The sequence below is a fragment of the Oncorhynchus clarkii genome, chromosome 9, assembly GCF_045791955.1.
Source record: "Oncorhynchus clarkii lewisi isolate Uvic-CL-2024 chromosome 9, UVic_Ocla_1.0, whole genome shotgun sequence".
NCBI classification, from domain to species: domain Eukaryota; kingdom Metazoa; phylum Chordata; class Actinopteri; order Salmoniformes; family Salmonidae; genus Oncorhynchus; species Oncorhynchus clarkii.
Window position 1 is genome coordinate 69,569,911 of NC_092155.1, and position 23,354 is coordinate 69,593,264.

Genomic DNA, 23,354 nt, shown 5'->3' on the forward strand with positions numbered 1-23,354 from the left:
AGAATTGTAAATTCAGCACTTTGCCGATGAAGGATGGTGAACTACACAGCCAATTAGCAGAGCTATAAAGCAAATGTATCATGGCTGTTATGGACTATAGTCTTCATCTCTCTGTTGGTCATTACTATATAACTGTTATTTTGCTACATAGCACCTAGCCCTCTTTGTTTAGTTATGGAGGCTCTGTGCCTAATGAATGCAGTTGGCCAATCTGAAATGATTCCCTATTCCATAGATAATGCCCCTTATTTCCTATCTAGGGCACTACATTTAGTGCACTACAGTACACTATGGAAGGTATGCACTTCATGAGGAATAAGGCGCCATGTTAGGCTAAGCCACTATTTGTTCCCCCATGAATACCAACCACTCTCTGCTACTGGCGTTGGTTAGAGTTATCACATAGAGAGTTATCACATAGAGAGTTATTACATAGAGAGTTATTACATAGAAAGTTATCACATAGAGCATTATCATATAGACAGTTATGACATAGAGAGTTATCACATAGAGCATTATCATATGGACAGTTATCACATAGAGAGTTATCACATAGAGCATTATCATATAGACAGTTATTACATAGAAAGTTATCACATAAAGCATTATAATATAGACAGTTATCACATAGATAGTTATCACATAGAGCATTATCATATAGACAGTTATGACATAGAGAGTTATCACATAGAGCATTATCATATAGACAGTTATCACATAGAGAGTTATCGCATAGACAGGTACACATAGAGAGTTATCACATAGAGCGTTAACATATAGAGAGTTATCCTATAGACAGTTATTATATAGACAGTTATCATATGTGCAGTTGTCATATAGAGAGTTATCATATAGAGAGTTATCATATATAGAGTTATCATATATAGAGTTATCATATAAAGAGTTATCACATAGACAATTATCACATAGGGAGTTATCACATAGACAGTTATCACATATATAGTTAATATATACACAGTTATTACATAGAGAGTTATCATATAGAGAGGTATCACATAGACTGTTATCATTCAGAGAGTTATCACATAGAGAGTTATCATGTAGAGTATTATCATATAGACAGTTATCATATAGAGAGCTATCATATAGAGAGTTATCACATAGAGCGTTATTACATAGAGAGTTATCACATAGAGTGTTATCACATAGAGCATTATCACATGGACAGTTATCACACAGAGCGTTATCACATAGACATTTATCACATAGATTTATCACATAGAGAGTTATCACATAGAGTGCAATCATATAGACAGTTATTACATAGAACGTTATCATATAGAGCATTATCATATAGACAGTTATCACATAGAGCGTTATCGCATAAACAGTTACACATAGAGAGTTATCACATAGAGCGTTAACATATAGAGAGTTATCATATAAACAGTTATTATATAGAGTGTTATCATATGTACAGAGTTATCATATATAGAGTTATCATATAGAGAGTTATCGCATAGACAAATATCACAAATATAGTTATTAAATAGACAGTTATTACATAGAGAGTTATCATATAGAGCGGTATCACATAGACTGTTATCATTTAGAGAGCTATCATATAGAGAGTTATCATATAGAGAGGCATCAAATAGACTGTTATCACATAGAGAGTTATCACATAGAGAGTTATCACATAGAGTGCTATCACATAGAGTGCTATCACATGGACAGTTATCACATAGAGCGTCATCACATAGAGCATTTTCACATGGACAGTACACACATAGAGCATTATCACATAGACATTTATCACATATAGAGTTATCACATAGAGCTTTATCACATAGACATTTATCACATAGAGAGTTATCACATTGACATTTACCACAGAGAGAGTCATGACGTAGACAGTTATCACATAGACATGTATCACATAGAGAGTTATCACATTGACATTTATCACAGAGAGTAATCACATAGACAGTTATCACATAGAGAGTTATGACAGAGCGTTATCACATAGAGATTATAGAGTGTTATTATATAGAGGAAGATGTGTTGTAAACAATGGGAATATGAGTAATGTAAAGGGAGGGGTTCTAAACACAGTTCCACCAGGAGGGGGGTCTGCATGTGTGAGATGGAGGGGAAGAGAGAGCATGCAGCAGTAGAAGCATGTCCGACTCGAGCGCTACAGGACTAATTGGTAATAAGGTGTTGTGTTGCTCTCTGTCTCTTTCTCTCTCTCTGCCTTTGTCCGTGACTCAGTCTATGTGTCTGTTTCAGGGTCAGTCCACCTGTGTGTCTTTCCATCTGCTCTCTGTCCCCCCAATCTGGTACCTTTCATCTAATCTAATGCTCCAATGCTCTTCTCCTCCTCCCTCTCTCCTCCTCTGGTAGCTCGCCTTCTCTCCTCACATTTGTGCTCAACCCTTCCTCATGTTTTCCACGTGCTCTACCTACCTCAGCAAAAAGTCTATTCTTGTTCACTCACTTCGTCAGCATTCCCCTCCCTCTCTTCCTCCCTCCTTTTGTCCCCCATCCCCTCCCCCCTCAGATACACAGGAACGGTCTGTCTTTTCATCTTACCTCCCTGGACTTTGTTGCTCCACTTTGTACTTTGCATGTTTCTATCTTGTTTCAGATACTTGTGGTTAATACTGAGTTTGGAAATGATGAAATGGTTTCAATTCGGTTAAAAGATATAGAATAGTACAACAAATCAAATCAAATTGTATTGGTCACATACGCATGATTAGCAGATGTTACTGTGGGTGTAGAGAAATGCTTGACTTTCTAGCTCCGGCAGTGCAGTAATATCTAACAAGTAATATCTGACAATTACACAACATATACCCAATACACACACATCTAGTAAAGGAATGGAATTAAGAATACAAAAATATATGGACAAGCAATGTCAGAGCGGCATAGAAAAAGATACAATAGTAGACGGTATATATATATAATAGATATAAGATGAGTAATGTTAAAAAAGTTTGAAATATCCAATAAATGTCGTTCCACTTCATGATTGTGTCCCACTTGTTGTTGATTCTTCACAAAAAAATACAGTTTTATATCTTTATGTTTGAAGCCTGAAATGTGGCAAAAGGTCGCAAAGTTCAAGGGGGCCAAATACTTTCGCAAGGCACTGTATGTAGACATTATTAAAGTGACTTGTGTTCCATTTATTAAAGTGGCCAGTGATATCTAGTATATAGTATCTAGTATATATGTATATAGGAAGCAGCCTCTCTGTGCTAGTGATGGCTATTTAACAGTCTGATGGCCTTGAGATGAAAGCTGTTTTTCAGTCTCTCGGTCCCTGCTTTGATGCACCTGTACTGACCTCGCCTTCTGGATGATAGCGGGGTGAACAGGCAGTGGCTCAAGTGGTTGTTGTCCTTGATGATCTTTTTGGCCTTCCTGTGACATCGGGTGGTGTTGATGTCCTGGAGGGCAGGTAGTTTGCCCCAAGTGGTAAGTTGGGCAGACCGCATCACCCTCTGGAGAGCCCTGCGGTTGCGGGCGGAGCTGTTTCCGTACCAGGTGCATCTGTAAAAGTTTGTGAAGGTTTTAGGTGACAAGCCAAATGCATTCAGCCTCCTGATGTTGAAGAGGCGCTATTGCGCCTTCTTCGCCACACTGTCTGTATGGGTGGACCATTTCAGTTTGTCCGTGATGTGTACGCCGAGGAACTTGAAGCTTTCCACCTTCTCCACTGCTGTCCCGTCGATGTGAATAGGGGGGTGCTCCCTCTGCTGTTTCCTGAAGTTCACGATCGTCTCCTTTGTTTTGTTGACGTTGAGTGAGAAGTTATTTTCCTGTTACCACACTCCCAGAGCCCTCACCTCTCCCTGGAAGCTGACTCATCGTTGTTGGTAATCAAGCCTACTACTGATGTGTCATCTGCAAACTTGATGATTGAGTTGGAGGCGTGCGTGGCCACGCAGTCATGGGTGAACAGCGAGACAGGAGGGGACTGAGCATGCAACGCACCTTTGTGGGGCCCCAGTGTTGAGGATCAGCGAAGCAGAGGTGTTGTTCACCACCTTCACCACCCGGGGGCCGCCGGTCAGGAAGTCCAGGAAGTCCAGGATGCAGTTGCACAGGGCGGAGTTCAGTCTCGAGTTTAATGATGAGCTTGGAGAGTGCTATGGCATGTCTTGAGAGATATTAATTTTGTTTATCATGTATAGCTTTTATGACCAATTCATTTTCAAACTAAAACTTGTTATCTCAATCAACAAAAATGTGGTTTCAGAAAACTGAGTGGCCATGAGTGGCTGAATGGAAATAGGCCATGAGTATTTCTGAACTGTTATTTGGGGAAAGTGGTATTATAACATGCTGTTACTAAGAGAGCCTGTCTCACTGACTGACTGCAATGTGTACAGCTCCACCTGCTGGGCAGACTATGTTACTGCACCTGTATGTCACTACCTCGTGCTTATTTTCTTTGGCTACTACCGCTAGTAGCATTACTATCTCTAATATCTCTACTACTACCATTACCACTAGTAGCATTACTACCTCTAATATCTATACTACCACCATTACCACTAGTAGCATTACTATCTCTAATATCTCTACTACTACCATTACCACTAGTAGCATTACTATCTCTAATATCTCTACTACTACCATTACCACTAGTAGCATTACTATCTCTAATATCTCTACTACTACCATTACCACTAGTAGCATTACTATCTCTAATATCTATACTACCACCATTACCACTAGTAGCATTACTATCTCTAATATCTCTACTACCACCATTATCACTAGTAGCATTACTATCTCTAATATCTCTACTACCACGAGTAGCATTACTATCTCTAATATCTATACTACTACCATTTCAGTAAATACAGTACAATGCAATGAGGATAATGAAATCCAGCTCATTCCAGTAATAATAATAATAGCACATATAATCATGTATACAGGTACACCACTACTGCTGTTATTTTGTGGCCTCTTCGGTCGATACATTTAAACAAATACAAATAAGATTAAAAAATAAAGAAAGAATGTATAATAAAATAAACAACAACAACATGATGGTTCCACTATGTATTACTGTCAGTTATATACAATGTAAATACTATGATGATGGTTCTACTATGTATTACTGTGTCACGTTCTGACCTTAGTTCCTTTATTATGTCTTTGTGTTAGTTTGGTCAGGGCGTGAGTTGGGGTGGGTAGTCTATGTTCTTTTTTCTATGTTGTGTTTATGTGTTTGGCCTAGTATGGTTCTCAATCAGAGGCAGGTGTCGTTCGTTGTCTCTGATTGAGAATCATACTTAGGCAGCCTGTTTTCTCCATTTTAGTTGTGGGTGATTGTTTTCTGTCTCATTGTCTTCACCAGACAGAACTGTTTCGTTTTCGTTCGTTCTCCTTGTTATTTTGTTTTTGTGTTCCGTGTTAATAATTATCAACATGGACACGTACCACGCTGCATATTGGTCCGATCCTTCTTACTCTTCCTCCGACGAAGAGGAGATTCGTTACATACTGTCAGTTATATACAATGTAAATACTATGATGATGGTTCCACTATGTGTTGCTATTAAGTTACATACAATGTAAATTCTTCAGGGAATTAAAGGTAATGGGATGGCCCTCAGGCTATGGCAATCATATACATATGACCATCTCTCTGAATGTCATCCCCTTCTAGGATCCTGTGTCTCTCCCAGTATTATATGAGTGTATTGATCTGATCTCAGTGTTTTGTGGTTGGCAGCTAGGTCTTTTAGGTGATCTTTAAAAGCTCCGTTTGAGTCTTTGACAATAAATAGTTCTCTGCAAAGCAAACCACAGGTTTTGTACTGCTAAGATTCACAGAGCGGAGAAGTGAAAATCGGAATATTCTAAGACACCAAGGTCGGGCCCTTCAGATGGCATATAAACATGACATGAGCCATGATTATTATTTTTTTGAATAACAGGATATTTGATTTAAAACTGCTACATTGATTAAACATGATTGATTACGTAGAAGTAGTGTTGGTCTCTAGCATTATATTGATTACCTTCTTCTTTTCTGCAAGAACCATATCTCCATCTAGTTTTCAGTGTGCTCCTTTTGCCCCAGAATGGATATGCTTAGTGGATAAAGGTCTCTTATAAGAATCCCTTCTACAGTATGTGACGTCATGCATTTTGGTTACTGTGATTTTCTATATACATGTCCATGTCTCTTCTATGCAGAACATTTTCTTAAGGAACTCAGTCCCAAATTACTGTTGAAAGTGAGAAAAGTGGAATACACCAGGTGCAATTTCTACATTTGGTTCTGCATCAGCCATCATCAGTTGTACACTTGTTATGTCAGTCACTGACAATCACTCAATTATCCCGTGTCAGCTGACATGTTTTAGATTGTTAGGTAAAGTAGTCTAGCCATGTCACAACGTCACCGGCTTTCTAGCCTACACCGATCTACATTTCTTTTTCCATTTGTTTTGTCTGTATTGTACACACCTGGTCCCCATTACGTTTGAATTATTTCCCTATTTAACCCTCTGGAGCCATCATGGTTTTGGTGCTTGTTTCTGTCAGAGTCTAGGTGATGTGGGTAAGGCGGAGTCAGGTGCAGGACACAGAGATGAGTAATAATAGTAACTTTACTCAAAAATAGTCTTCCAACAATGTTTTACCCGCAAGGTGGAGGGGGGGGGCCCCAAAAGTCTAGAGGCGCTTCGGCTCTATGGATATCAATAATTAATTAACTAAGCCTACAGGATGGCGTATAGACGGAGGGAATTACTGCAAGCAGAAAGGCATGTGTATAACACAAGAATTTAGTGTATTAGTCACTCTCATCCGCAACACTAATAATCATTATTATAAGGCATTATAAAGTCTCATAGTTGCTTATTACCAGTTATAAAGCGTTTAACATACAATTATAGATGATATGTTAAAACTCAGTCTGTTATGTATTGTTCCCATCCGCAGCACTATTAAACAAACTGAACTTTCTTGTTAATTCAGCTTTGTTTCTTCCTGTTGCGGAAGTATCTTTAGATCCAAGCCCCTCCGGCTCGCTTTGATATTTAAATGATATCCACGCTGGTCTCTGGATTGCTGGTTCCAGCCTGGTGTGTTTAGGATGGGGGGGGGGGGGTGAAAAAATCTGGGCTCTGGATCGAGACTGACAAAAAAAATTGGGAGAGGAGAAAGGGAGGGAAGGGTGGAGAGGCTACTGCCTGCCACTGTGCCGTTGTTATTGAGCTATATTTGGCAGTGGTGTGTGGGTGTGTATCAGTCTGGCATGGGGGGAGTCAGTCTTCCTCTCATGTGTGTGTGTGGGTCAGCTGGGAATGAGAAGAGATGGGGGGATTGAAGGATGGTGACGGTGACGGTGAGTGTACAACACGCTGGGTTTCAGACTGACTGAGGAGGGGCCGAGGGGCAGATCTATTTTTACCCATGACAGGTTTAGTTGACAGTGAGCCAAATCACATGAGGGAATCCATTGTCTTCTGCTATAGATGTGATGCTCTTCCCAGGTTTCTTTCAGAAGGTGTTTAGGTATTTGAATGGCTTAACTTGATACCTACCCTGGTTATCCTGTTCATGTCTCTAAAGTTATGGCTGAGATAAGATAGTACTTTATTACTCCCCCATAGGGAAAAGTTATTACACCAACCAATAGAAAACACACCAATAAATACACAAGAAAACGGAACAACGGACACACCATCTATGCACCATCACACCATCTATGCACCATCACACCATCTATGCACCATCACACCATCTATGCACCATCACACCATCTATGCACCATCTAAGAGCAGCACATTGTGTGGTGACTGACTGTTGGTGGGTGATATGAACCTGATAATACTGTTTAGATGGGAAGTTAAAGCATGGTGTGGCAGCATCTCACTGTTTATAGACAGAGGAATATTAGTAGATGTATGTTGTTGCAGTCTTCACCTCACACACACGCTCCTCAGACACGACTGCATTGGAAAGCACTACAGGAACTTAACATGAACTGGAACTGGCAGTAGCTACGCAGGTCACATGGGTCCAGGGCAAGGCCAGACAGGTCACATGGGTCCAGGGCAAGGACAGACAGGTCACATGGGTCCAGGGCAAGGCCAGACAGGTCACATGGGTCCAGGGCCAGGCCAGACAGGTCACATGGGTCCAGGGCAAGGCCAGACAGGTCACATGGGTCCAGGGCCAGGCCAGACAGGTCACATGGGTCCAGGGCAAGGCCAGACAGGTCACATGGGTCCAGGGCCAGGCCAGACAGGTCACATGGGTCCAGGGCCAGGCCAGACAGGTTATCAACTCAGTGACACAATGGGCTACTTTGAGAGCTTGGATTTGGCCTTAGTAGGTGTTTTTAGATAGTAGCAAGTTATTTAGACTGATATCATCTTGGTTGATCATTTGAAAACATGGAGTCTTAGTATAATTTCTTTGTAAACCTTCTGTTCTGTTCTCTGTTCTCTCTCTCTCTCTATCTCTCTCTCTCTCTATCTCTCTCTCTCTCTAGGGTTCAGCTGATTCCTACACTAGTAGACCCTCAGATTCCGACGTGTCCCTGGAGGACGACCCGGAGGCGTCTCGGCTAGAAGCCGAGCGCCAGGCCCAACTGCAGCTGGAGAGAGCCAAGGTAGGTAACCTGGCTTCTAATCCCTAGTCAGTTGGAGAGAGCCAACATGCTATAAATGTATAGGCAATGTTCTCGCATTCGCGGAGACTGCACTCACAGTAAACGCTACCTACAGTATCTTTACGTTTACGTTTAAATCACACTGGAGTGCTGATCATCAGCGCTATGAATTTAATCGAGCCCTTAGTCAGGAATAAGTCTGGTTTGAAGTCGAGTGCCAGACACAACTGCAGCTGAGAGAGAGAGCCAAAGAAGGCAACCTCTCCTTCACCCGATAGTCAGGCCTAGAGAGCCAGGGTTAGTAGAGTCAGGAGTTTAGTTAGTTAATTAGCTTGTTTACGTAAACAGGAGTTTAATCAGGCCAAACTGTAGATGGAGAGAGCTAAGGTGAGCAACACTTCTTCAACCTCTTTTCTCCCCTGCAACTATTCCTCAGGTCGAACAGATGTAGGATCTTAATTTGAGCCAGTTTGCTACAGCAGGAAAATAATCCTGCAGCAACAGGAACTGTGAATTATTATGTGGATTATAATGAGTGTTGGACATTTTAAATGGGAAATTACAAACTTTTGAAGCCTTTTAAAACCTTGTATACATTACAAGTTTGCGCCGGACAATTCTCAGCAACAAAAGAGTGATCAAATTAAAATCCTACATCTGTAAATGTGAACTTGTTCTCAGGCAATTTACCTGGTAAAATAAAGGTTGAATATAAAAATAAAGCAGTGTTTAGTCAGGTCCAGAGAGCCAAGAAGAGACCCAAGGAAAGTCCACCATAGGATGGGATATTGTCAGGTCAATGCATCCTTTCGTAAACACTGTTTTATGTATCTGTCTGTCCTCCCCAGTCAAAACCCGTAGCATTTGCAGTGAAGACCAACGTGAGCTACTGTGGTGCTCTAGATGCTGACTGTCCTGTCCAAGGTGCTGCTATCAACTTTGAAACCAAAGATTTTCTACACATAAAAGAGGTGAGAGGAGTTCAGTAGGCGTCATTATCAATGATCACTATCACGTCCTCACCATCACCACTAGAATGACATTTCTTTAGTTGTTGCAGTTATCTTAAACAGTAGCTATTGGAACCCAGTCCTTACACATTCACAATATGTATGGCCATGACAACCACAGGCATCTCTATCACGGCGGTTACTACCACTGCTGCCATATTGTCGAAACAGCAGTGACAACCACAGACATCTCTATCACGGCGGTTACTACCACTGCTGCCATATTGTCGAAACAGCAGTGCCAACAGTTTCATTTGGACTTGACTGGAATCCATTTTTGTCTCTTTGCAGAAATACAGCAATGACTGGTGGATTGGTCGGCTGGTGAAGGAAGGGGCAGACATAACTTTCATCCCCAGCCCAGTGAAACTGGAGGCCATGCGGATCAAACAGGAACAGAAACAGGCCCAGAGGTCAGGGTTCATCGTCTCTCCCTGCTACATCCCGAGTCTCTTTCTCAGTAGTCTTTCCTCTATTCCCTGTGTCGTCTTCTACAATCCTCTCCCTGCCTCCTCAAAACTTCAACAAGGACTTTTAAACGATTCCTTGAGTATCATAAGGATGCAAGGGGAGGGTTCAAGGAGATGATTCAAGGAGAGGTAAGGTACTTGTATAGTCCTTGAATCCTCGTCTTGCTCATCGGCACCATGTTGTTGTCCTGCAGGAAAGCGGCGAACTCATCGTCGGGTTGGAGATCCACACCACCTAGTGCAGGTGAGTGACAGCTGTTGGGTGACTGACCTCCTCCTTCTCCCTCATACCAGAATCAATTGCTTTTCATTATGTAGCAAAGCATGTTAATCCATAATCAATCAATCGTATTTATTTGATAGAGTTCTTTTTTACATCAGCAGTTGTCACAAAGTGCTTTACAGAAACCCAGCCTAAAACTCAGAGCAATCAACCAAATGCATAGTATTCAGAGTTGAGGTCAACTCCATTTCAATTGAGTCAATTCAGGAAGGATGCTGAAAATCTGATTCCAACCCTGACGGTGTTGTTGCATTTTACTGGATGAGTACGAAAGGGTCTGGAAGGTTGCTACAGGATATCCTGTCTTCAGACACCACCATCTGCTCTCCATAGATATACTTCCATATTAGCTTTCATGCTAAATGTGTTTTCTCTTGTTTTTACAAGCCAAACAGAAGCAGAAGCAGGTATGTTTGTAATGCAGATGATTCTACTATGTATCAGAGCTAGAATTAAGAATAGCTGTGTCATAAAATACTCTCTACTACGAACTGTTTTGCTCTTAGTTGATGACACTGGTAGATTCTAATCTCAATGACTTGAGGGTTACGCTTAGGGCCCAGAGTTATCCCTAACTACATGATCTGACCAGGGCCTTACTAAAAACATAGTAAAACTCAGGGTTCTAGTTATGCTCCAAAGTGGGTCTTGGCCCATTCCAAGCCCAGTGTGTGTTGGCCTGTTCCAAGCCCAGTGTGTGTTGGCCCGTTCCAAGCCCAGTGTGTGTTGGCCCGTTCCAAGCCCAGTGTGTGTTGGCCCGTTCCAAGCCCAGTGTGTGTTGGCCCGTTCCAAGCCCAGTGTGTGTTGGCCCGTTCCAAGCCCAGTGTGTGTTGGCCCGTTCCAAGCCCAGCGTGTGTTGGCCCGTTCCAAGCCCAGCGTGTGTTGGCCCGTTTCAAGCCCAGTGTGTGTTGGCCCGTTCCAAGCCCAGTGTGTGTTGGCCCGTTCCAAGCCCAGTGTGTGTTGGCCCGTTCCAAGCCCAGTGTGTGTTGGCCCGTTCCAAGCCCAGTGTGTGTTGGCCCGTTCCAAGTCCAGTGTGTGTTGGCCCGTTCCAAGCCCAGTGTGTGTTGGCCCGATTCAAGCCCAGTGTGTGTCTCCCCTGCAGACAGAGCATCTCCCACCCTATGATGTTGTTCCTTCCATGAGGCCGGTGGTGTTGGTGGGGCCGTCACTGAAAGGCTATGAGGTGAGAGGCTGGTCGATACGCACACACACACGCACCACACCTTCCTTGGCCCATTAAGCTTTAAGATTTTATTGGCCCATTAAGATGTTTTATTTAATTTAATGTAACTAGGCAATTCAGTTAATAACAAATTCTTATTTACAATGACAGCCTACACTGGCCAAACTCGGACGACACTGGGCCAATTGTGCGCCACCCTATGGGACTCCCAATCACGGCCAGTTGTGATACAGCCTGGATTCGAACCAGGGTGTCTGTAGTGACACCTCAATCACTGAGATGCAGTGCCTTAGACCACTGCTCCACTCGGGAGCCAAAATGAGAATACATTATGATACAGTAAGAATATGTACTGCCCACTCACAATCCCAGCCTGATGTACATGCACAATATATAGAGTAGATGATGTGTAGGTTATGTCAGGAATGGGATATAAGATGGTAGTGTCATCAATGTGACTGTATTGAGCTTCTTAGCCCAACAAACAAATCTGCACAACAATAAGGCTTATAATTGAATCAAATCTCTCCATGCTTCAACATTTTCTCTCTCTCTTCTGTGTGGATGCAGACAGAGACAAGCAGTTTGTTTTGTGTGTCTATGAAATATTTATGCATTTCTCTGGTGAACTGTGTTTTGTGGATGCTCCAGAGGCATACATCAGCCTCTCTCTGACTCTCTCACTCTCTCTTTCTCTCTCACTCTCACTCTCTCCCAGAGACAGCAGGAGAGCAGAAGCAGGAGGAGTGCTTGGTTGTATCCCCTATATCCCCTAACATCTCTCTCTAAGCTCCACAGCCAGTCAGACTAACATCTCTCTCTAAGCTCCACAGCCAGTCAGACTAACATCTCTCTCTAAGCTCCACAGCCAGTCAGACTAACATCTCTCTCTAAGCTCCACAGCCAGTCAGACTAACATGTCTGCAGATGAAAAGGAAGGAACACTCAGATCCATGTTTTCTACTTCCTAATGGTCACAAAAACAGGCCACACACAAAGTTCTGTCCTTATTTAATACACCATACAGATTTGTGTTCCTTCACTTTCTAAGTATTTCAGAGAGGGAGGAAGCAGGGGAGACATGTGGAGACAGGGAGAGGAGAAGCTAGAGAGAGGGGGGGTGAGAGAGAGGAGGAGGAGAGAGAGAGAGAGAGAGAGAGAGAGAGAGAGAGAAGGAGAGAGAGAGAGAGAGAGAGAGAGAGAGAGAGAGACAGACAGACAGACAGACAGACAGACAGACGGAGAGACGGAGAGATGGAGAGAGAGAGATTCAACACAGGGATCAGTGTTCTCTCTGTTCCTAACCAATCATCACACTCTGTCTCCCAGGTAACAGACATGATGCAGAAGGCCCTGTTTGACTTCCTGAAACACAGGTTTGATGGAAGGTGGGTACAGCCAGAACCACGATGGAATACGTGTTACAACTGTTTTGTAAAAATCCTTTATGATTTTGAATGCAGTGTATCCGCTTGTCTGGCTGGAATTGTATTCTTATATTGTAAAAAAAAAATGGAATCCATCCATCCATCTAACTATCTATGTTTTTAGAATCTCTATCACGCGGGTGACTGCTGATCTGTCATTGGCCAAAAGGTCTGTATTGAACAAGAAGGCTATCATGGAGAGGTCCAACACACGCTCCAGTCTTGGTAAGAACAGGAGGACTTGTCCTGCAGCACTCATCATCTTTAATGTAGACATTTGTTTGTTTTTCATCTTCATTTAGGGTGTGTAATAACCCTCTGTCAGTCCTGAGTACATGGTTTAGACTGCTATGTTGATATATGTACTACAGGTGTAGAATCTTCATTTGATCATACTGTTGCAGAACTTTCGTGTAATAAGGAAATGTAAAACTTGTAGTGTATTTGAGATTTAAAAAGGCTTCTGAAGTTTGTAATTTCCACTTTGATTTTTCAGGCTTGATTTTCCCTTATGAAAAATTCCTCAACCCCTAGAAACAGAGCCATAAATTATAATCCACATAATAATTCACATTTCCTGTTGCTTTAGGATTATTTTCCTGCTGTAGCAAACTGTCTCGAATTAAGTTCCAACATCTGTATATGACTCAGGACAGATCACACTTTCTCTGTACTCAGCCCTCTCTCTCTCTGTCTCTCTGTGTGTTGGGGTGGTAGCTGAGGTCCAGAGTGAGATTGAGAGGATTTTTGAGCTGGCTAAGACTCTACAGCTCGTAGTTCTGGACGCAGACACTATCAACCACCCAGCACAGCTCCTCAAAACATCCCTGGCTCCTATCATCATTTACGTTAAGGTGTCCTCTCCAAAGGTAAGAACTGATCCACTACCAGTACACGGTTAGTCAGCCAGTCAGCCAGTTAGTCAGTCAGCGAGACAGCCAGTCAGTCAGCCAGCCAGTTAGTCAGTCAGCGAGCCAGCCAGCCAGTCAGCCAGTTAGTCAGTTAGCCAGCCAGTCAGGCAGTTAGTCAGTTAGCGAGCCAGCCAGTCAGCCAGTTAGTCAGTCAGCCAGTCAGTCAGCTAACCAGTTAGTCAGTCAGCCAGTTAGTCAGTCATTCAGCCAGTCAGTCAGTCAGTCAGTCATTCAGCCAGTCAGTCAGCCAACCAGGCAGTCAGTCATTCAGCCAGTCAGTCAGTCAGCCAGCCAGTCAGTCAGCCAGCCAGCCAGCCAGTCAGTCATTCAGCCGGCCAGCCAGTTAGTCAGCCAGCCAGCCAGCCAGTCAGCCAGTTATCCATCCAGCCAGTCATTAAGCCAGCCAGTTAGTCAGCCAGCCTGCCTGCCAGCCAGTCAGTCAGTCAGTCAGTCAGTCATTCAGCCAGCCAGCCAGCCAGCCAGCCAGCCAGCCAGCCATATAGTCAGTCAGCCATTCAGCCAGCCAGTCAGCCAGTTAGTCAGCCAGCCATTCAGCCAGTCAGTCATTCAGCCAGCCAGTTAGTCAGCCAGCCAGTTATCCATCCAGCCAGTCATTCAGCCAGCCAGGGAGTTAGTCAGCCAGCCAGTCATTAAGCCAGCCAGTTAGTCAGCCAGCCTGCCAGCCAGTCATTCAGCCAACCAGTCAGTCAGTCAATCAGTTAGTCATTCAGCCAGCCAGTCAGCCAGCCAGTCAGCCAGTCAGTCAGTCAGTCAGTCATTCAGCCAGCCAGCCAGTCAGTCATTCAGCCAACCAGTCAGTCAGCCAGTCAGTCAGTCAGTCAGTCAGTCATTCAGCCAGCCAGCCAGCCAGTCAGTCATTCAGCCGGCCAGTTAGTCAGTCAGCCAGCCAGCAAGTCAGCCAGAAAGTTCATTATTTTCTCTTCTCTCCCAGGTTCTTCAGAGGCTCATTAAATCTCGGGGGAAATCTCAAAGTAAACACCTCAATGTACAGATGATGGCAGGGGACAAACTAGCACAGTGTCCACCCGTATGTAATGAAAATAATACTAATACTTTTATTTGTACAACAATCTACGTTACTCTGTCTGTCCAGCATAACGGTAGGCTTACACTCAGCTGATAGGGCTGTTAATAGCATTCCCTTGAGGCTTACCATTTAGTTTTTGACATTGTGTTAACATCTCATCTCTCAGGAGATGTTTGATGTGATCCTGGATGAGAACCAGCTGGAGGATGCATGTGAACACCTAGCAGAATACCTGGACATCTACTGGCGCGCCACTCACCTGCCCTGCTCCGCCCCCCTCAACCCCCTATTGGACCAGAGCGAGGTCACCCCGCCCTCCGCTAACTCCAGCCAACAGGTGAGCTCCTCTAGGGGTGGTGTGTGATGACCAATAGTTCCAGGTTGTGTTGTTTGCCGTTGTGCTGTGCTTCCTGAGATTGTCAATTGTGCAGAGCGACTGTAACGGGAAAAAAATAAGTACTTGAACGCCACTAAATAATCTGTTCCTGGACCTGTTGTCATTCTGCTGTTAGCTATTCTCTCATTCATCCTTGTCTTTCTGTGTTTGCAGTTCTCCGAGACTCAAGAGTTAATAGAATGATCACTCCTTAGCTACCACAGTTCTGGGTGAGTAGGACCCCCTCACTATCCCTCTCTAACCCTTTTCTCTGTTCTATTCTATTCTACTATATTTGATTCTAAAAGGAACAGCCACTGCTGTGGGTCAGATGTAAGGGGTCAGAATTTAGAGGTCACCGGGGGTCACAGGGGGAGCAGGGGTTGGCAAGGAATTCCTGTCTGGATAGGCACCATCTCCACAGGCCAGCCCCTCTCTATTCTGGAGAGAGGGAAGGAGGGCAACAGGGGGGCAGGGCAGCTTGCATCTGAGAGAGAGAGAGAGAGAGAGAGAGAGAGAGAGAGAGACCCTAACGAAGACGGACCCCCACGCTGCCCCCTGCTGGAGAGTCCTCCCAGAGTGCCTTGACTACTCCCAGCGTGGCGTGATGCGTCTCACTGCAACCGGACCGTCATCTTGTCCTGGACAAAACACTACCCTTACACCCCCACCCGAACCCACCCCAACTCTCCCTAGCAGCACTCAAAACCACTTAGCGGTACCACCTAAACAGTTACACTACTGTTCAAAAGTTTGGGGTCACTTAGAAATGTCCTTGTTTTTGAAAGAAAAGCACATTTTTTTGTCCATTAAAATAACATGAAATTGATCAGAAATACAGTGTAGACATTGTTAATGTTGTAAATTACTATAGTAGCTGGAAACGGCAGATATTTTATGGAATATCTACATAGGTGTACAGAGGCCCATTATCACCAACTATCACTCCTGTGTTGCTATGGCACGTTGTGTCAGCTAATCCAAGTTTATCATTTTAAAAGGCTAATTTATCATTAGAAAACCCTTTTGCAATTATGTTAGCACAGCTGAAAACTGTTGTTCTGATTAAAGAAGCAATAAAATTGGCCTTCATTAGCCCAGTTGAGTATCTGGAGCATCAGCATTTGTGGGTTCAATTACAGGCTCAAACAAAGAAAATTATTCTGAAACTCTTCAGTCTATTCTTGTTCTGAGAAGTTAAGGCTACTCCATGCAAGAAATTGGCAAGAAACTGAAGATCTCGTACAACGCTGTGTACTACTCCCTTCACAGAACAGCGCAAACTGTCTCTAACCAGAATAGAAAGAGGAGTGGGAGGCCCCGGTGCACAACTGAGCAAGAGGACAAGTAGAGGACAAGTAGAGGAGGACAAGTACATGGGCCTCTGTAACGCCTATGTAGATATTCCATTTTAAAAAATCAGCCTTCTCCAGCTACAGTAGTCATTTACAACATTAACAATGTCTACAATGTATTTCGGATCATTTTGATGTTATTTTAATGGACAAAAAAATGTGCTTTTCTTTCAAAAACAAGGACATTTCTAAGTGACCCCAAACTTTTGAACAGTAGTGTAGGTACAACCCAAACTGTCTCCAGACACAGATGGGTTGGTTCAGTTCACATGCTGAAACAACAAGTGTAATGTAATGCTTATTAGTGACTGTAGCACAGTGTGGAATAGGTCACAGTGTCTTCCGTCACTACAATATTCTGTAACCATTGTATTCACATGTGTTCAGGCACCTGGGCTGGTACACACTATGTAATGACCTTACCTTTCTCTTTCTTTATAGACGTGGTAAAGAGACCAATCCAACTCGACCAAAATCCCATGTCAACGCCATTCAGAATCTCCTCATTGCCCTCCATAAAAATTAGCCTACATTTATGCTATTGTTTATATGTGTATTTTACACTATTTTGGAGTGAAAATCAGATTAAAATGCTTGTATGGATGTCAACCCCAATACAGGTTCATGTCATCATCACTAATCAACTGATTTACACTTAAAAACGGCTTCAAGTACCACCACCGATTTCTATATGCTAGCTACGCTACCAGCTTCTACGAACAGAAATTAGCATTTAACAGACTTTTTTATAATCACGAAAAGGACTATTTCTAAATATTATGCAGCGAAAACAGTAGCAACCACATTGTGGGCCTGTTAGAACACAAAGATCTTGACAGATGTGAAGAATATCCACTTTGTATAATCTGATTTTTAGAATGTGTTTTTAGATGGTATCCTTGTTGTTTCCCCGCAGTCTGCGTTCCATTGATCTCTTAACGGCATATATTACTCGCTTTCGCTTGCTTGATAACTTGTTTTTTTCCCTGGTCTGTTTTGTATTGTGTTTCCGTAGCTAACTGTTTTTTGTAGGTGTTATATAGTGACACAGAGAAATCAAACATATATGAATCAGAGCACATCAAAGCACATTATCAAAGCACAAACTTGCACGCTGTCTACAACGCTTATGTATATTTATCATGTATCAACATTATGGATCTACAGAAGATCAGAGTAGTTTTGCCATTGAATCCACCAATCAGATCGCAGACAGGGACCGAGATAGGAGGAGTCAGACCAGAAACGTTTGCTTGTCTGTCTGAAATGTATATATACATTTTTGAATGACCAAAAAGATGATCAGTACTTGAGGATATACGTTAACCATTTGTAGGGAAGTTCTAAACTTTTAGGCAACACACGAACACTCTCCCTAAAACCAGGTCCAGACTGTCCAGAATGTATCACTGTGCAGCCTACAGTACAGGACTGTAGCTCTCCTCCTACTGGCAGGATCCCGTCTGATCTGTTTCCTCAGACACTACATCACACTCAATGTAGGCTATTTGAGCAGTTGATTAGCACTTCTTATAACAAGATCAGTTAAAATTCTAATAATTAGTTCAGTTAAAGTCCCATAAATTATGCTTCCACTACAATTCAGTTCTTACGAATTATGATGTAAATCTAGCCATTCCACTGTAGTCACAAGGACTGTGACAAAGCAGAGAGGAAGAGGAAGAGAGAGGCCCAACTCGGCAGCAAATCGGTCTCCCTCCAGCAGGTGGCGTTTTATGTTGTTTCACCCATCAAGCAATGAGTTTTTGGATGGAGGTCAATGAGAGAGTGTTGAATTTGGTCAACAAAATCATTTATGGGTTATTTGCTACGTGAGGTTTATTTGATCAAATATAAGTTTTGTAATGCTTAAATTGTTACTAGTGTACTGATGTAAGTTGGAAAAAACACTTTATATCGGAGTTGTCTCGAAATGGCTATGCATATTCATGGCATGAGGCTAGTAGCATAGCGTCTCTCTCCATTGAATACAGGAGGTTGAGGTCAACAACCCTCATTGAATATTCAAAAAATGATTATAATAATGAGATGTATCAACCAATCCAAAGAAAGGATAGGCGGGAGCTAGACAGCCCGCTGTGCCGCTTTGTGGACAACGACTCCCATTGTTAGGGAGGAGAGACGTATATCTTGTCAGTATATCCATAATCCTTGGCCAAAGGGTGTCCATAGCACTTCCTGTCATTCATGTGTGTGGAGCGAGGGACCTCTAGTGGTGGGCTTGTGTCATGACACCTGAAGTCACATAGTATTCAATGTTACCCAATTGTAATACCATAATAGAATGTCAACTCATAATGTATCTGAATATAATAGGTCATCTATTCACTATGGATAGCTCTCTGCTTGAGGAAAAAGGAGAATGATGATGTGTTGACCATATGTAGATCAAACACCATTTGGATGAGCTTCCAACCTTTACCAATTCGTAACATATTGTAACATGTTCGTAACATATTGTTACGAATTGGAATTAGCAACATATCATACGAATTTCAGGATTAGAATTTCAATTAATCAAGCAAATGTATTTATAAAGCCCTTCTTACATCAGCTGATGTCACAAAGTGCTGTACAGAAACCCAGTCTAAAACCCTAAACAGCAAGAAATGCAGATGTAGAAGCACGGTTGCTAGGAAAAAAACCCTAGAAAGGCCAAAACCTATGAAGAAACCTAGAGATGAACCAGGCTATGATGGGTGGCCAGTCCTCTTCTGGCTGTGCCGGGTGGAGATTATAACAGAACTTGGCCAAGATGTTCAAATGTTCATAGATGACCAGCAGGGTCAAATAATAATAATCACAGTGGTTGTAGAGGTGGCAACAGATCAGCACCTCAGGAGTAAATGTCAGTTGGCTTTTCATAGCCGATCATTCAGTGTATCTTTACCGCACCTGCTGTCTCTAGAGAGTTGAAAACTACAGGTCTGGGACAAGGTAGCACGTCTGGTGAACAGGTCAGGGTTCCATAGCCGCAGGCAGAACAGTTGAAACTGGAGCAGCAGCACAGCCAGGTGGACTGGGGACAGCAAGGAGTCATCAGGCCAGGTAGTCCTGAGGCATGGTCCTACGGCTCAGGTCCTCCGAGAGGTCAGGTCCTCCGAGAGAAAGAAAGAGAAAGGGATAGTAAAAGAGAGAGAGAAAATGAGAGAGAGCATACTTAAATTCACACAGGAAACCGGATAATAACAGGAGAAATACTCCAGATATAACAGACTGAACCAAGCCCCCCGACATATAATCTACTGCAGCATAAATACTGGAGGCTGAGACAGGAGGGGTCAGGAGACACTGCGGCCCTGTTCGATGATGCCCCCGGACAGGGCCAAACAGGCAGGATATCACCCCATCCACTTTGCCAAAGCACAGCCCCCAAACCACTAGAGGGAAATCTTCAACCACCAACCTACTATTTTGAGACAAGGCTTAGTATTGCGTATTGTGCACAGCATCATACGAAAGGGAGGACGTTGTGCACAGCATCATACGAAAGGGATGACGTTGTGCACAGCATCATACGAAAGGGAGGACGTTGTGCACAGCATCATACGAAAGGAATGATGTTGTGCACAGCATCATACGAAAGGGATGACGTTGTGCACAGCATCATACGAAAGGGATTGGCTCATGAGCGCTACTTTCAAAACTACTGGTTAAATTATAAAACACCTTTATAAGGTTTCTTTAAAGGAGCTACATGTATGTTTTTTTGCATAGTAGTACAGACCTGAAGCTTTCCCAAGAAAACACGAGCTTTAAGCACAGAGCAGCACGCATCTCAGTACAGAAAAACACTCACATAAGTGTTACTTTATCATTACATAAAGCTATACATTAATGAAATGAATTACTATCACAGTTAATTAAATGTATGTGCACGACAACATATTTATTTTTTACAAGTAGAAGGACATCTCATATTTATTTTACAAGTAAAAGGAACGTCATATTTATTTTACAAGAACATATCATATTTCTTTCTAAGTAGAAGGGCTTTCCAGGACCATAATAAGTCCCTATAGCTTTTCACTTGTCATTCTGAAGAGAAAATGAATGGATGACAATCACATTATGTATTCAGTATTTATGTATCATTACATATTTGTATATATTGTATATTTAAGCAATAAGGCCTGAGGGGGTATGCTATATGGCCAATATACCACGGCTAAGGGCTGTTCTTAGACACAACGCAACGCGGAGTGCCTGGATACAGCCCTTAGCTGTGGTATATTGTACCATGTACCACAAACCCCCGAGGTGCCTTATTGCTATTATAAACTGGTTACCAACTTTAAAAATATATATGTTTTGTCATACCCGTGGTATATGGTCTGATATACCACGGCTGTCAGACAATCAGCATTCAGGGCTCGAACCACCCAGTTTATAATTCATTCTCAGTTCTTCCTCAGTAATATTAAGGTGCACAAAATCTACAAATGTTGACAGACAAAATCTAGGAAATGTACTGTAGACCTACTTATATGCTCATGTCTTCAAAGCCTCATAAGCATGTATTTATATATAAAAAGTGTGTTTTCTTTCTTTTTAGTATGAAACACTGAACGTGTCCACTACTTTTGAGCCATGTGCCCTGGTCAAACGATGTGCATTACAGGGGACAGGAGGCCGTTCAGATGCAACCACTGTAATTATTTCCATTGATTGACCTCTAACCTAACATTTTTGCAGTTTTGAGAGACATTATTAGGCTTGAGAACTACACAACACACACACACACACATACATACACCAACCAAGCACAGTTTCACTGCTGAAACACAACAATCTGAATCAATCTCACTTGCATTCCATTTTTATTGCAGGTAATTTATATATATTTTTTAAACAAGTAAAATCTTTGGATATCCGAAGCACAATTTTTTACTATTATAATTTTCAATCGTTTTTCCCCCCGACATACCTAAATTCTGTATGCAATACAAAGTCTTCTAGCTTCGACAAGACAGTAGCTGAACCTATCAAGACTCCTCTTCTGTTAAAGACGGGGTACAAACTGCACTATTTTTATTTTTATGTCTGATTTATATTTATACTGCAATACATGCACTAAATGTAACTCTGCTGTACCCACCACCACCTCCAATACTGAATATGATGTCTGGTGTAATAACAACAATGTTCAGAAAAGTCAACATATGAAATGTCCTACTAACCTGCTGTACCCGATAATGTACAGAATGCATCTGTTTTCAATAGCACATTATGAAAAATAAGAACAGAAATGAATAAACAGAACATTTTACTGATGTTTACAAATGCTCTGGCTTTGTTATTTCAGAAAATCCCAGACCACATAATTCGTCCAGTATTCAACAGTAGTTGCGTGATTGGACAGAAACATCCACTATGTCACCAGCAGATGGAAGTGTTTACCTTGTTAGACTGTATCATGTCTGTTACCTGGGAGACTAGGGGGAGGATGATGATTGGCTGGGAACAGAACTCACTCTCTCTCTCTCATCCTGTTGTATCTCTGATGCTGTGGTCCCTGTCAATCCGCCCATGTCCAGTATGCCAGCCAGAAGGTTAAAGCCTTTGGTCAGGGAGGTCCAGCCCCCCCTCCCCCCCACCCCTTCTCGCTCTCCCTCTCTGATGCTGTGGTCACTGTCTCCCCGTTCATGTCCTGTGTGCCAGCCAGCAGGCTAAACAAGGCTATGTGACATCAGAGAGGTTTCAAATGTAGTGTCTTTGGCTCTGTTACAAGTGATGTCAGTGCCAGTGGTGAAGTGTCCTCCTGGCTGTGGGACTAGGACACACTGTCTGAGTCCCATTACGTGGCCTCCTGGCTGTGGGACTAGGACACACTGTCTGAGTCCCATTACGTGGCCTCCTGGCTGTGGGACTAGGACACACTGTCTGAGTCCCATTACGTGGCCTCCTGGCTGTGGGACTAGGACACACTGTCTGAGTCCCATTACGTGGCCTCCTGGCTGTTGGACTAGGACACACTGTCTGAGTCCCATTATGTGGCATCCTGGCTGTGGGACTAGGACACACTCTCTGAGTCCCAAATGGCACCCTATTCCCAACACCAGGGTTTACAATCCTATTATCTACATCAGGGTTTACAACTCTATTATCTACATCAGGGTTACAATCCTATTATCTACATCAGGGTTTACAATCCTATTATCTACATCAGGGTTTACAATCCTATTATCTACATCAGGGTTTACAACCCTATTATCTACATCAGGGTTTACAATCCTATTATCTACATCAGGGTTTACAATCCTATTATCTAAATCAGGGTTTACAATCCTATTATCTAAATCAGGGTTTACAATCATATTATCTAAATCAGGGTTTACAATCCTATTATCTAAATCAGGGTTTACAATCCTATTATCTACATCAGGGTTTACAATCCTATTATCTAAATCAGGGTTTACAATCCTATTATCTAAATCAGGGTTTACAATCCTATTATCTAAATCAGGGTTTACAATCCTATTATCTACATCAGGGTTTACAATCCTATTATCTACATCCGGGTTTACAATCCTATTATCTACATCAGGGTTTACAATCCTATTATCTAAATCAGGGTTTACAATCCTATTATCTACATCAGGGTTTACAACCCTATTCCCTACATCCCTACCGAGAGAGAGAGAGAGAGA

The 23,354-nt window shown here is 42.6% G+C and overlaps 1 protein-coding gene across 1 annotated transcript in view; it reads left to right on the plus strand.

Moving 5' to 3' along the window:
- LOC139416846 (voltage-dependent L-type calcium channel subunit beta-4-like) overlaps positions 1 to 21,987 on the plus strand; it is a 34,560-nt gene extending 12,573 nt beyond the window's left edge. The window contains exons 2-14 of the mRNA XM_071165958.1: positions 8,501 to 8,620; positions 9,469 to 9,591; positions 9,922 to 10,043; positions 10,295 to 10,344; positions 10,771 to 10,790; positions 11,486 to 11,566; positions 12,896 to 12,954; positions 13,118 to 13,218; positions 13,711 to 13,862; positions 14,857 to 14,952; positions 15,119 to 15,289; positions 15,503 to 15,558; positions 17,125 to 21,987. Of these exons, the coding sequence (XP_071022059.1) occupies positions 10,009 to 10,043; positions 10,295 to 10,344; positions 10,771 to 10,790; positions 11,486 to 11,566; positions 12,896 to 12,954; positions 13,118 to 13,218; positions 13,711 to 13,862; positions 14,857 to 14,952; positions 15,119 to 15,289; positions 15,503 to 15,532 (795 nt within the window). The 5' untranslated portion in view covers positions 8,501 to 8,620; positions 9,469 to 9,591; positions 9,922 to 10,008 and the 3' untranslated portion in view covers positions 15,533 to 15,558; positions 17,125 to 21,987. The remainder of the gene's footprint in view (positions 1 to 8,500; positions 8,621 to 9,468; positions 9,592 to 9,921; positions 10,044 to 10,294; positions 10,345 to 10,770; positions 10,791 to 11,485; positions 11,567 to 12,895; positions 12,955 to 13,117; positions 13,219 to 13,710; positions 13,863 to 14,856; positions 14,953 to 15,118; positions 15,290 to 15,502; positions 15,559 to 17,124) is intronic.
- The last annotated feature ends 1,367 nt before the right edge of the window (positions 21,988 to 23,354 follow it).